General features: G+C 38.8%; 1 protein-coding gene across 5 annotated transcripts in view; it reads right to left on the bottom strand.

Moving 5' to 3' along the window:
- LOC140480503 (cytoplasmic dynein 1 intermediate chain 1) overlaps positions 1 to 13,689 on the bottom strand; it is a 279,676-nt gene that overhangs the window by 108,242 nt on the left and 157,745 nt on the right. For all 5 annotated transcript variants that reach the window (XM_072575444.1, XM_072575448.1, XM_072575445.1 and 2 more), the window contains exon 8: positions 1,717 to 1,879. In XM_072575444.1, the coding sequence (XP_072431545.1) occupies positions 1,717 to 1,879 (163 nt within the window). The remainder of the gene's footprint in view (positions 1 to 1,716; positions 1,880 to 13,689) is intronic.

Below are 13,689 nucleotides of genomic sequence, written 5' to 3'. Positions count from 1 at the left end.
TACTCAATACTCTGACCAATAAAGGAAAGCATACCAAACGCCTTCTTCACGATCCTACTTACTTGCGATTTTACTTTCAAGGAGCTATGAACCTGCACTTCAAGGTTTCTTTGTTCAGCAACACTCCCCAGGACCTTATCATTAAGTATACAAATTCTACCCTGATTTGTTTTCCCAAAATGCTGCACCTCACATTTATCTAAATTAAACTCCATCTGCCACTCCCATTGGCCCATCTGATCAAGATCCTTTGGTAATTTGAGGTAGCCTTCTTTATTGTCCACTACACCTCTAATTTTGGTGTCATCTGCAAACATTAACTATACCTCCTATGTTTACATCCAAATCATTTACATAAATATTGAAAAGCAGTGGACTCAGTACCAATCCTTGTGGTACACCACTGGTCACAGGCCTCCAGTCTGAAAAGCAATCCTCCACCACCATCATCTGACTTTTACCTTCAAGCCAGTTCTGTATCCAAATGGTTAGTTCTCCCTGTATTCCATGAGATCTAACCTTGTTGAACACCTTACTCAAGTCCATATAGATCATGCCTACTGCTCTGCCCTCATCAACCCTCTTTGTTACTTCTTCTAATATCTCAATCAAGTTTGTGACATATGACTTCCCACACACACAGCCATGCTGACATATGGACCACACGTGTGGTCCAGTTAAGTTTCAGTTCAATGGTAATCCCCAGAAAGTCAATGAGGGGGAATTCAGCAACAGCAATATAAATCAATATGAAGGAAAGGTATTTGTAGCAAGGCTCTTGTGTGGCTCTTGAATATTACTGATCAATCAAATATGAAAGTTGTCCAGCCATTGTTGCATTTGGGTATGCACTGCTTTAATACCAGAGGAGTTGCAAATGTACTGGACATTGCAATTACCATTATTTATCCATTCAGACATTATGATGGAAGGAAAGCCAATGAGGAAGCAGTTAATTGGACAGAGGATATCACCCTGATGGACTCCTGTAGCCACCACCTGGGACCAAGGCTGCTAATAGAAACATATCTTGCTTTGTGCTAGATATGCCAACAACCCGGATAAGTACAATTTTCTATATAGAACATCTAGGACAAAAAAAGCCCATTTGATCGGTTTACTTTCCTTCAGCATAAACATTCACTTTCTCCACCACTGGGACACAGAAGCAACAATGTGTACCATCCACGAAATACACTGGGGAAATTCATCAAGCTTCTTTTGATAGCATCTTCCAAACACTTATCACCATCTGGACCATCTGGAACAAGGGTAGTAGGTGCCAGTGAACACCAATGTTGCAAGATCTCTCTAGTCCACTCTGCCCCCTCCCTACCTAAATGCTAACCTTCATTGTTGTTGAGTCAAAATCTTGGAACTCCCCTCGTAATAGCACAGTAGGTGTACCAGATGCCAAGGATTGTAGCAGTTCAAGGAGGTAGCTGAATACTATCCTCTTCAGAGCATGTAGGGATAGACAACAAATACTGGCCTTACCAGCAATACTCTTATTCCAAGGGCGAATGAAATAAAGCTAATTTGAGATGGTATTTTGCAAAATGACAGTTTCCTTTTTAAGAGTTATACAATTTGCACAACATACAATTTGATTACATGACAGTTCCTCCAAGAGGCAGAGTCTTAGAGTGCAGAAACAGACCCTTCGGTCCATGCCAACCAGGTTACCCAAATTATTTCAAAATATGATAAACATACCCTTCTTTTTCATCCAACTCCTTGCCACCATAATCAAAAAAGAGGCTAGAATCTTCAGCAAGAGCACGTTCAATGATTCGTATGTTATGGTCGAAGAAAATCAAAAATTCTTCTGAATGAAGTATTTGCTGCTTCTCTTCTTCAGTGAGTTCTCTAGGAGCAGCTTAAAAGAAAAAAGGCTAAAAGCTCAGAAGTATTCAAAAAGATTAACATTCAATTTCTTCTTTATTAGAATACAGCAGATATTGAAATGACTGCAAAAGAAACAGTATTAATCACCTTTCAGTATTAATACAGATAACTCCCAAAGCTCAAGATCTTGCTAAGGGATAATTGTAAAATATGTACTGCGAGTGAAAACTGATCAGAATATGAAGTGCTTCTTCTTCAAAAAAAAATCATTACTAAGAATAATAGAGCAGATTACAAAACTGAAAGGTTGGTGTATAATTACTGCACACTTCTGGTAAGAAATATACATTGTATAATATGCATATTATCCTTTTCCAACTTTTGGAAAAAATTACAGCTACAGCGCAACAATGCAGTGTTTCATCTGGATTTGTTCAAAAGGTCTTTGAACAAATCCTATAACAGAATGCATTGCTGAAACAGCTGGTGTTATCTACCAAAAAAAGAATCAGCATGTGCGCTGCTTTGTATTTATATAGATTACAGGTAGAAACTGCAAAGACCAAATGATAGCACAAATGAAACCTTTAATTTAGATTCTTAAATCTTCCAAAATTGCCCATGCAAGTCAATGCAGTACTACATTCTTAAGAATGAACTTACATAACTGATTATAGGATGGAAATACCAATTTTCAAATTATAGAAGACTGTTAAAGTACCTTCAGGAAATTGGATTTTTACTTCTTAAAAAAAATTCCCTTGATAGGCAAGTACTTAAAACGTAGACCCTTTTCTTGTTGAAATTAACTTCTATACAGATTTCTGCTAAGTACAGATTTATAAGATCATTAATTTCAATAATTAAACATAAGAATATACACGCAAACACACAAGATAAGAGAAGCTTCGGCAATTCAGCCCTTTAAACATAATCTGACATTCAATAAGATCATGGCTATTCAGTTTGCATTTTGAATTCCATTCTTCCATTTACCCCTGATAAGCTACAATTCTCTTGCCTAATAAGAATCTGCCTTCACCTTAAAAATATTCAATGACCTAGAATTTCAAAGTGGCCAACAGTCAGCAAAAAAAAAATCCGCTTTTCTCAGTCCTAAAAGGGCAACCCCAAAATTTAAAAAGAGATTTCTCACCTACTAGAGGGAAAATCCTCTCTCATCCATCTTGTCAACATATTCAACAACATTTGCACCTCAACCAAGCTACCTCAGTCTTCTAAACTCGAGCGAAAACAAACCCAGCCGTGAAATCTATCTTCATAAGAAACTTGTTCATTCCAGCCATCAATCTAGTAATCCTCCTCAGAATCATCCTCAACACATTCACATCGTTAAGTAAGGAGACAAACTGCACACAGTATTCAAGATGTGGTCTCACCAACACCTCTTATAACTGAAGCATAGCATTCTTATTTTTATTTTCAAAACCTCTAATAATATAAAGTTAACAATCACACAACACCAGGTTATAGTCCAACCGATTTATTTGGAAGCACTAGCTTTTGGAGTGCTGCTCCTTCGTCAGGTGATTGCGGAGTATGAGATCGTAAGACACAGAATTTATAGCAAAAGTTTAGTGTGATGTAACTGAAATTATATATTGAAAACGACTTGGGCTGTTTGTTAAGTCTCTCATCTTTTAGAATGACCATGTTGTTTTCAGTTCTTCCATATGTAAATTGCAAAACTTTTTTAAAAGTTACATGCAACTTTTTAAAAAACGTTTTGCAATTTATATATGCAAGAACTGAAATCAACAAGGTCATTCTAAAAGATGAGAGACTTAACAAACAGCCCAAGTCGTTTTCAATATATAATTTCAGTTAAATCACACTAAACTTTTATAATTTCAATATATAGTTTAGTCACGTGTTGGAAACATTTAACTATCTACTAAAGTACAAAAGTGAGAGCACTCCGAACAACAGTGTTAAAATTAGTGGCTTGGCATTTCTACTCTGGGTGCAACAGACAATCTAGATTCAAAGAATGCTGGCATTTGTATTTGTGATAGTTGTCTAAAATGAAGTTTCAGTTCATGTTGCCATAAATCACTTGCATGATCACTAACACAAAATCTTCCACAAATCAGCACAGAAACGTTTAGATTAGATTAGATTAGAAATAGGCCCTTCGACCCAACAAGTCCACACCGACCCTCCGAAGAGTAACCCACCCAGACCCATTCCCCATATTTACCCTTGACTAATGCATCTAACTGTGATGGGTAATTTAGCATGGTCAATTCACCTAACTTGCACATCCTTGGACTGTGGGAAGAAACTGGAGCACCCGGAGGAAACCCACGCAGACACAGCGAATGTGCAAACTCCACACAGTCACCAGTATCTTTGCTGTTCTTATAATATTATTCTGCTTTCCTTACATTTTTATACTAAATGATAGTGGAGCACAAATTGAGTTCATCATCCCAATCTAGGGACAGAGTAGAACAGTCAAACTAACTTTCACTCCTGAGTTTTTATATGGCCTTTGATGGGACAATATCTGATTATTCACTCTCACGGTTCAGACGCAAGAGTCAAGAATGATAATTTGAGAAATAACATAACTGAGTAAGTCATCTCATTCCACCCTTTTGCCTTATATTTTCCACTCATTTCTGCAAAACTGTTTTGTCTGTCCTACATGCGACTGTGTGCATTTTTGCATTTAATGGGGATATAGTTCAAGTTTGCATAGTAGTTACTAATCGGTTTAGATCCTTGTTAAAATACAAGCTTGCGTATAATTGTAAATTAATAATAAGTTAAAAAGTTTATTGATTGATGAAATCAGATGATTGTCTGCTATCTAGGGCAAATGAAACAAACTCAAGAAAATTATTCATCTTGGTGATTCATACACTTGTGACAGCTAGTGGAGCAGTAAGGTTTAATTATCAGCATACTTCTCGCATCAGGATTGTGATAATATTCATGAGGCTGCAGATTTTCTCAAACAACAGAACAGAAACTTATTACATGAAAGAAAACAGAACTATTCGGATATAGAAGACGGTTAAAACGATCTTAAACAACAGCAAAACAGATTCCAACCTGTTTTCCCAACACTGTTATAGAAACTTAAGTCCAGAGAAACCAACTACCTATCTTCACTCCAAACCTCTACTCGCACCTACAGTTTCTTTGTTATGAAAATGTGGAAACAATTTGGTTAGTTCCTTTCCAGATCTGACAGAATAACATCTCACAAATTTAGAAGTCTGAACTTGATCAATTCCAAGAAGTTGCAGACTTTGAATCAAATTCTTCTGGTTTGGACATTTCAAAAGGAGATAACTGGACTACTAAGCTGCCTGAACCTTCCTAAGAAAGGAACTAAACCTGCTCTGTAATCAACCCTGTTATTTTTTGAGCAGGATTAAAGATCTTGTCCTGTTGAAATTCTTCTGATCTGAAAACAAAATTAATATTCTTTAAGAGACTAAGAGCCAAGTTTTTTTTTTATACATCTATAAAATGCAAGAGCGTAGCCAGTGAAAGGGTTGGTCTGCTCAAGAGCAGAGGAGGGAATCTATGTTTGGAGCCAGAAGAGATTGGTGAGGTCCTAAACGAATACTTTGTATTGGTATTCAAACAGAAGAAATTAGTGTAGGATGAGCTCAGGGAAGGAGTGTCAAATTTCTAAGCCAAGTTGCTATTAAAAAGGAAGAAGTGTTGTGAGTCTTACAAAGGACTAAGGTAGATAAGTCCCCTGGTCCTGTGAACTAGGGGGGCGGCACGGTGGCTCAGTGGTTAGCACTGCGGCCTCACAGCTCCACGGACCCGGGTTCAATTCCCACCTTGGCAACTGTCTGTGGAGTTTGCACCTTCTTCCAATGTCTGCATGGGTTTCCTTCGGGTGCTCCGGTTTTCTCCCAGTCCAAAGATGTGGAGGTCAGGTGAATTGGCCATGCTAAATTACCCATAGTGTTAGGTGCATTAGTCAAGGATATTTGTAAGACAATGGGTCTGGGTGGCTTGCTCTTCGGAGGGTCGGTGTGGACTTGTTGGGCTGAAGGGCCTGTTTCCACACCGTAGGGAATCTAACCATCTAACCTGATATTGAGGAAGGCAAGAGAACAAATTGCTGGAGCATTGACAGTCATCTTTGCATCCTCTCTGGCTACAGGTGAGGTCCCAGAGGGCTGGAGAGTAGCCAATGTTGTTTAAGGAGGGTAGCAGGTATAATCCAGGAAATTCCAGGCCTGTGAGCATCACATCAGCGGTAGGGAAATTATTGGAAAAGATTCTCAGGGACAGGATTCATCAGCATTTAGAAGCAAATGGGACTTATTAGCAAAACACACATCATGGTCTTGTGAGGGAGGCGACGCCTCAATAACTTGATTGAGTTTTTTGAGGACATGACGAATATGATTGATGAGGGAAAGTGGGACTTCAGAAATGCCTTTGACATGGCCCCTCATGGCAGACTGATACACAAAAGGTGAAGTCACACGGTACGAGTGGTGAACTGGCAAGATGGATACAGAACAGGTTGAGTCTGGTGACAGAGGGTAGCAGTGGAAGGAGGCTTTTTGGAATGGTGGGTTGCGACTGGTGGTGCTCCACAGTGATCAGTGCTGTGATGTCTGCTGATTTAGTTAGTAAGATTGGCAGAGTTGTGGGCAATGTGGAAATTGTCAGAGGTTACAGCTGAATATAGATCAGTTGGAGGCATGGGCAGAAAGATGGCAGATGGAGTTTACTCATAATAGAATTCCTAAAACTTGGAAACAGGCCATTTGGCCCAAAGTCCCCACCGACCCTCTGAAGTGCAACGCACCTAGACCATTCCCCTATCCTATTTCTCTACATTTACCCTGACTAACCTACACATCCCTGAACACTATGGGCAATTTAGCATGGCCAATTCACTTAATCTTGACAAATTACAATGGATGCATTTTGGAAGGTCAAGTACAGGTGGAGATTATACAGTGAATGGCAGAACCCTTAGCAGTATTGATATGCCGAGGGATCTGGACAAGCAGGCCCATGGATCACTGAAGGTGGCAGCATAGGGTAGGTAAGGTTGTAAAAAAGGTCTATGGAATGTTTGCTTTCATTAGAAGGGGCATTGAGTATAAGAATAGTCAAGTTATGCAGTAGCTTTATAGAACTTTAGTTAGGCCACACTTGGCAGGGAGTGCTGAGTTCAAAAGAGATGTGTGAGGCAGGTTTTTCACACAAAGGGTGGTAAATGCCTAGAATGCACTGCCAGAGGTAGTGGTGAAAGCAGATACAACAGCAGCATTCAAGAAGCATCGGGATGACTGTTTCTCATCATTATTTAAATGAGTTGGATGTGAACATAGGAGGTATAGTTAGTAAGTTTGCAGATGATGCCAAAATTGGAGTGGACAGTAAAGAAGGTTACCTTAGAGTACAATGGGATTTTGATCAGATGGGCCAATTGCCTGAGGAATGACAGATAGAGTTTAATTTAAATAAATTTGAGATACTGCATTTTGGAAAGGCAAATCAGGGCAGGACTTACACAGTTAATGGGAAGGTCCTGCAGAATGTTGCTGAACAAAAACTTTGGAATGCAAGTTTACAGTTCCTTGAAAATTGAGTTGCAGTAGACAGGATAGTGAAGGAAGCGCTTGGTATGCTTTCTTTTATTGAGTATCGAGAATAGGAGTTGGGACGTCATGTAGCAGTTGAACAGAAAATTTGTTAGGCCACTTTTGGAATCTGTGTGCAATTCTGGTCTCCCTTCTAACAGAAGGATGTTGTGAAACTTGGAAGAGTTGAGAAAAGATTTACAAAGGATGTTGCCAGAATAGGAGGGTTTGAGCTATAGGGAGAGGCTGAATAGTTTTTTTTTGTGTTTTTTTCTTTTTTTTTCAGCTGATCTCCCCTCTCCCACCTTGCTGGTGAGCTGCACCCCATAATCTCAACCTGCCCACACTCACCAGTCTCCAGGATGCAATGATGACTCCTGGTGAAGGCCTTGCTGAAACACTGACAGCAGCAATCACTCCTGGTGTCACTATCTGTAACCTCAGGTAGCCAGTGTCTGACTAACATGCAGCTTTCCGCGGCACCTACTGGGAACTAAATTCCCGGGGAGGCTGATGCTTCTCACTTGAATGCTTGATTGTACTGAAGGAGCTTCAGGAGCCCTTTGGCAAACTTTCACACTACTTCTGTCAACTGTGAACTCAACCCACATCACCGATACTAAATTCTGCCCATTGTAATTAGAGGAAGAGAGATAGGCTACTTCAGTACATCACCCTGAATTTACATCTAGTTATAATACTGCAGTTACATTCTTGACTCATTTGATATATTTCTGAGATTTTCTGGTCTAGAAATTAATGATAAATGTCAAAATCCAGACCTCTTGCTACTGCAAACTCCAGTTACAAAAATATCTATCCCATATGGTGCTGTGATAGATCACATTTGGACTCTGGGGTTTAACTAATTTATGAATATCATTTGGCGCCCCCAAGAACTAAAGGTATACAAAAGGTGAACACAGCTAGCAGAAACTGTATACATATCGCCTATAAACTATATATATTTGCATATGAAGAGCAGTGCTTTACCAGACCCTTCTTCCATCAGTTTTCTGTCCCATCTGATCTGATATCCCCATGCACAGACTCAGTAGCTATAACTGAAACATATGTACAGTTACCCCTTTGTCCTGAACCAAACTGGGATAATAGAGTCATAGAGTCATCGAGATGTACAGCACGGAAACAGACTCTTTGGTCCAATTTGTCCATGCCGACCAGATATCTGAACTAATTTAGTCCTATTTGCCAGTATAGGGTGTTTTCCCTGGAGCATCAGAGGCTGAGGGATGACCTTATAGAAGTTTATAAAATCATGAAGGGTATGGATAGGGTAAATAGATAATACCTTTTCCATGGGTTTGGGGAGTCCCGAAGTAGAGAGCAACAGTGAGGGGAGGAAAGTTAAAAGGGACCAAAGGGGCAACTTTTTCACACAGAGGGTGGTGCGTGTAGGGAATGAGCTACCAGAGGAAGTGATGGAGGCATCTGGATGGGTATATGAATAGGAAGGGTTTAGAGGGATATGGGCCAAGTGCTAGCAAATGGAACCATGTCAAATTGGGATATCTGGTTGGCATGGATGAGTTGGACTGAAGGGTCTGTTTCTGTGCTGTACATCTCTATTACTCTATGAGTACATGAATGTGAAGGGAATAGAGGGATCCTGTAAGTGAAGGTAGTTTTAGTATGGAAGGACTAAATGTCTCAGCACTGGCTTGGAGGCCAAAGGGCCTGTTCCTGTGCTGTACTGTTCTTGGTTCTAAGTACAGCATGAAATCTTTAAGTATTAGTGAAAATATATGATTAAGTTATTCAGAAAAAAATCTCCTTTTCAGCAGTGTGTGTGCAGAGTCCATTACTATCACAACCAGTTTTTTCACATATTATTTTACCGAAGATTACAAAAAATATTTGCAATTATTTGTCAACTTCAGTTATTTACAAAACCTAAAATAGTGGTTTAAAAGAAACATCCCCAAGGTAATTTTTACAAGATATCTCCATTTGCTGTACTTATCCGCAGATTTAATAGCTGTCTTTAGAATAGATGTTTTACTTTCAAGTGCCTTTTACCTAATGCTTACTATGGCTGAAAATGTCATCAAAAATAAAGTATCTTCCCCTCATTTATCTTGCTGAGAAACAACAAACAATGGATTCTTAAGTTCAATATAGAAGAACCCCTTTACAATATGACCAGAATGCAGGTTATTTGTTGATTACATGGTAAATATTGATCGATTCCTAGAATTAGTTAAAATGAAACATATTTCTACTTATTAAATACCAGATAAAGCATAACAGCTGACTTGTCAGGAAGAAGAATGAACAGCATTCAAAAATGCTGCATGCTGGGAGTATTGTAAAGTCCTTTAGCACTACAATCACAATCTTTATGCTTTCTATGCAATCTTCTATTCTTTTTCCCTCAATAATTATCACTCTTGTGTGCACTTTGATCTTCATTTCATGACTGTCCCTTCTTTGGTTGAGAAAGAGAAGCCAGCAGATGCACAAATAGCTGATCAAAGTAGGTTACTGAGAAACACTCAGACAAGACATCATGTCCCGATCAACCACTATCTGACAAAGCAGCATTTCCTTGGACTGTTATTTATTCCACAGCAGAACACTGTGATTATCTCCCTCACCTTTGATGTTTAATGGAGCTCCAGTGATGTGTTGAACTTGCTTACATACAGTGCAAGTAATTATAAGTGCCATTATAAATTTACTCAATAATCCAAAACAAAATTTAATATAGAAATATAACCCAGTCAGCTTGAAAGAGAGAATTTTTGTATCAGTAATCTGTCTGTATTTCCCTTTATCATTCAGTAAATTAGTGAAACAATCCATTCCAATTTATACATATGGAAACACATTTACATGGAATATAAACTTTACATTTATATTCTACTAGCATTAAATCACACAGCTCAATAGCAGGCATTATAAAACATATCAAATCACCCTACAGACTTCTCACTCTTAGTATCAGACTAAAATGTAGCAGAATGAAATGTAGTGTAATAAGATTTAACATATGAGGTGGAAGAGAGAGGGAGAGAGAGAAAAAAAAACTTACAACCCAACTCCACATACTCTCATGAAAACTCATGCACATCAAATGTTAACTCTGTCTCCATGCATAGATATTACATGACCTGATCAGCATGTCCAGCATTTTTAGTTGTCATCCTATATACCAAATTTGTCCCAAATCCCCTAATGTCGTTGGCAAATAGGAATCTACCAATCTCAGGCTGAATATTAAATCTGGCCTAGCATTACCTGCCCACTGCTGAAAAGGGTTCCAAGTTTCTTTCATGCTCATTACACAGAATTACTTTGATCTATAGGACTACATTTTACAAGTTGCAATTGGTTGGACAAATAGAGACAGTATTCCTTTAAATGCCATGAAACCTTTGCCCCAAATCACCTAACTCCAGGGAATATAACCATAGTTTGGAGTCATTTTTCATAATTTACTCCTTGCAGTTCAAGTGCCATGCTAGTAAATTAACTTGATGCTCATTGCACCCCTTCCAAGGACAATATATCCTTCCAACAATGTGGTGTTCAGAACTGAGCATAATAATCCAGGCACAAACCAGGGTTGTTTAAGTTCTAATGTACCCTCCCACTCTCAAGTATTTTAATCATCCAGTTTCTACATTCTATCAGCCATTTAGATTTTTTATTAAACCTGTTTCAGACATTTTAATCAATGTGCACGGAAGCCCCTAAACACCTTACCACCTAAAAAAGGCTATTGAGACCTTCCCTGGTTGCAGTATTTCATTCTTATAAAACGGTGATATATTCTTTTTAGATCCAAAATGGATAACCGAGCTTCACCTAAAACGAAATCCTTTTGACACAGCTTTACACTTTGTCTTAATCTACTAATATTTCCAATTTTATGCTTCGAATTACATTTCTTACAACAGCAAAATGTCTAAATTGCTGATGAGACAAAGGTAAGTAATTAATAAATATTGCAAATTTTTGTGGCTCCCAAAGAAGAGCATTGTGGGTGCCAATAATTATATTGGCCAATAAGCATACATGATGCTGCTTCTTGGTCAACACCACCATCAATATACTGTATGGTCTGAGTGCTTTCCTATATTAGCTCATAAAATACAAGATGAAGAGTGGGTTCTTGCTGAGACAGATGTCTTGAAGTGTATTAATACTTTGATACCTCAGTCTTGTAGAATCATAGAACTGTTACAGAGCAGGAGGCTGCCATTCAGCCCATCATGCCTGTACCAGCTCTCCAAACATTTTGGCTTCAAGTGAATTGCCTGCCTCTTCCTTGTAACACTAAATATTATTTATATGGAAACAATCATCTTATGACCTATTGAAGGCCTCAATTCAAGCCACCCTAAGGTAAACATGAAGCCGTTTCAACTGCTTTCTATTGAAGAGAATTCCAGAGGCTCACCATTCTCTGGGTGAAAAAGATTTCTCACCTCAGTCCTAAATTGTCTATCCCATATCTTTAGATTATGACCCCTTGTTTTGGGCTACCTGAAATCATGAACATCCTTCCTTCGTTTGTCCTTGCCAATCCTGTGAGAATTTTATAGATTTCTACGAGATTGCCCCCTCATTTTTCTAAACTCCACGAATATGGTCCTAACCAATCTAGTCTCTTTATACATCAGTCCTGTCTCCAGTTAAACTTTAGTTGCACTCCTTTCATAGCCAGAACATCTTTCCTCCAATAGGGAGAACAAAACTACACAAAATACTCCAGGGTGTGGTCTCACCAAGGTCTTATCCTATCCCCGCTCCTGTATTTGAAACCTTCCAATTAAGGCCAAAATACCATTTCCCTTCTTCAGGACATTCTGCTCCGACATGTTTACTTTCAGCGACTGGTGTACAAGAACATCCAAGTCTCACTGCATCTTCCCCTTCCCCAATCTAATCGCTGTTCAGATAACAATCTGCCTTCCTGATTTTGTCCCCAAAGTGGATAACCTCACATTTATCCATATTATATTTCATCTGCCATGCATTTTGTCACTCACTCAACTTATCCAAGTCACAATGAAGCATCTCTGTATCCTCCTCACCCAGCTTTATCTCATCTGTAAACTTGGAGATACTATATTTAGTTCCCTCAACTAAAATCATTAATGCACACTGCAAATACCTGTGGTTATCCTTGTAATGCCCCATTAGTCATTGCCTGCTCAGAAAAAGAACGGCTTAGTTATACTAGCCAACTCCTGTCTGCCAGCCAATTCTCTATCCTAATGAAGGGCTTTTGGCCGAAATGTCGATTTTCCTGCTCCTTGGATGCTGCATGGCCTGCTGTGCTTTTCCAGCACCACACTCTCAACTCTAATCTCCAGCAACTGCAGTCTTCACTTTTGCCTAGTTCTCTACGCACTGCTCCCAATCCCATGAGCTTTAATTTTACATGATAATCTCTGAAGTGGGACCTTATTGAAAACCTTCTGAAAGTCCAAATGAACACCAACCATTGGCTCCCCATTATCGACTCTACTAGTTACATCCTTGAAAAATTCCAGTAGATTTGCCTTTTGTAAATCCATGCTGACTCTGTATGATCATTTCACTGTTTTGTCATGTACTCTGCCTTAAATGTTTTAGCATTTTTCCCAATACCAACGCCAGGCTAACTGGTCTTATGGAAAATAAAGAACGTGAAAGCATGGGAAGGGTTAAAGCATGAAGACCACTGGCAATCTGTGGTCTGTGGAAGGCAGGATGGGATAACCATAATGGAATGTCCTTACACCAATTAGCAGAGTAAAGTTAAGGCAGAAAGGTCATTATGGCGAGATGAGATAACACAAGTAATAAAGCAAGTTTCTCTGTTAAGTGTCATTATGACAGGATTGGGACCATAAATATTTGGGACATAACATTAAAATATCTAATTAATAGTTAGTAGAGTCAGCTTGAGACAGGAGACTATTATAATAGATGGAATAGCTAAATATCTACCTTGACAGGTTAGTCTGGAATGGAAAGATCACTGTAGGCAGAGTTAGCAATAAATATCTAACCAAGACATTAGAATAGCATTAAGTAGAATGTACAACTAAAGAGATAATGGGAACTAACATCACTGGTTTATTGTGTAGCTAGAGTGAGATAGTTTGATGAATATAGTTGGTCATGCTGATAAGCTAACAGAAACATGATAAAAAAAATATAAAAATCGACAGACCCGGAGGTTCGTGGGCATTCGAGAATCTGCTTTCTCAGTGTCACGGTTTTTTGT

Source organism: Chiloscyllium punctatum, chromosome 8, assembly GCF_047496795.1.
Source record: "Chiloscyllium punctatum isolate Juve2018m chromosome 8, sChiPun1.3, whole genome shotgun sequence".
NCBI lineage: Eukaryota > Metazoa > Chordata > Chondrichthyes > Orectolobiformes > Hemiscylliidae > Chiloscyllium > Chiloscyllium punctatum.
Note: the sequence above shows the minus strand (reverse complement) of the source record. Positions and strands in the feature narration are given on the sequence as shown.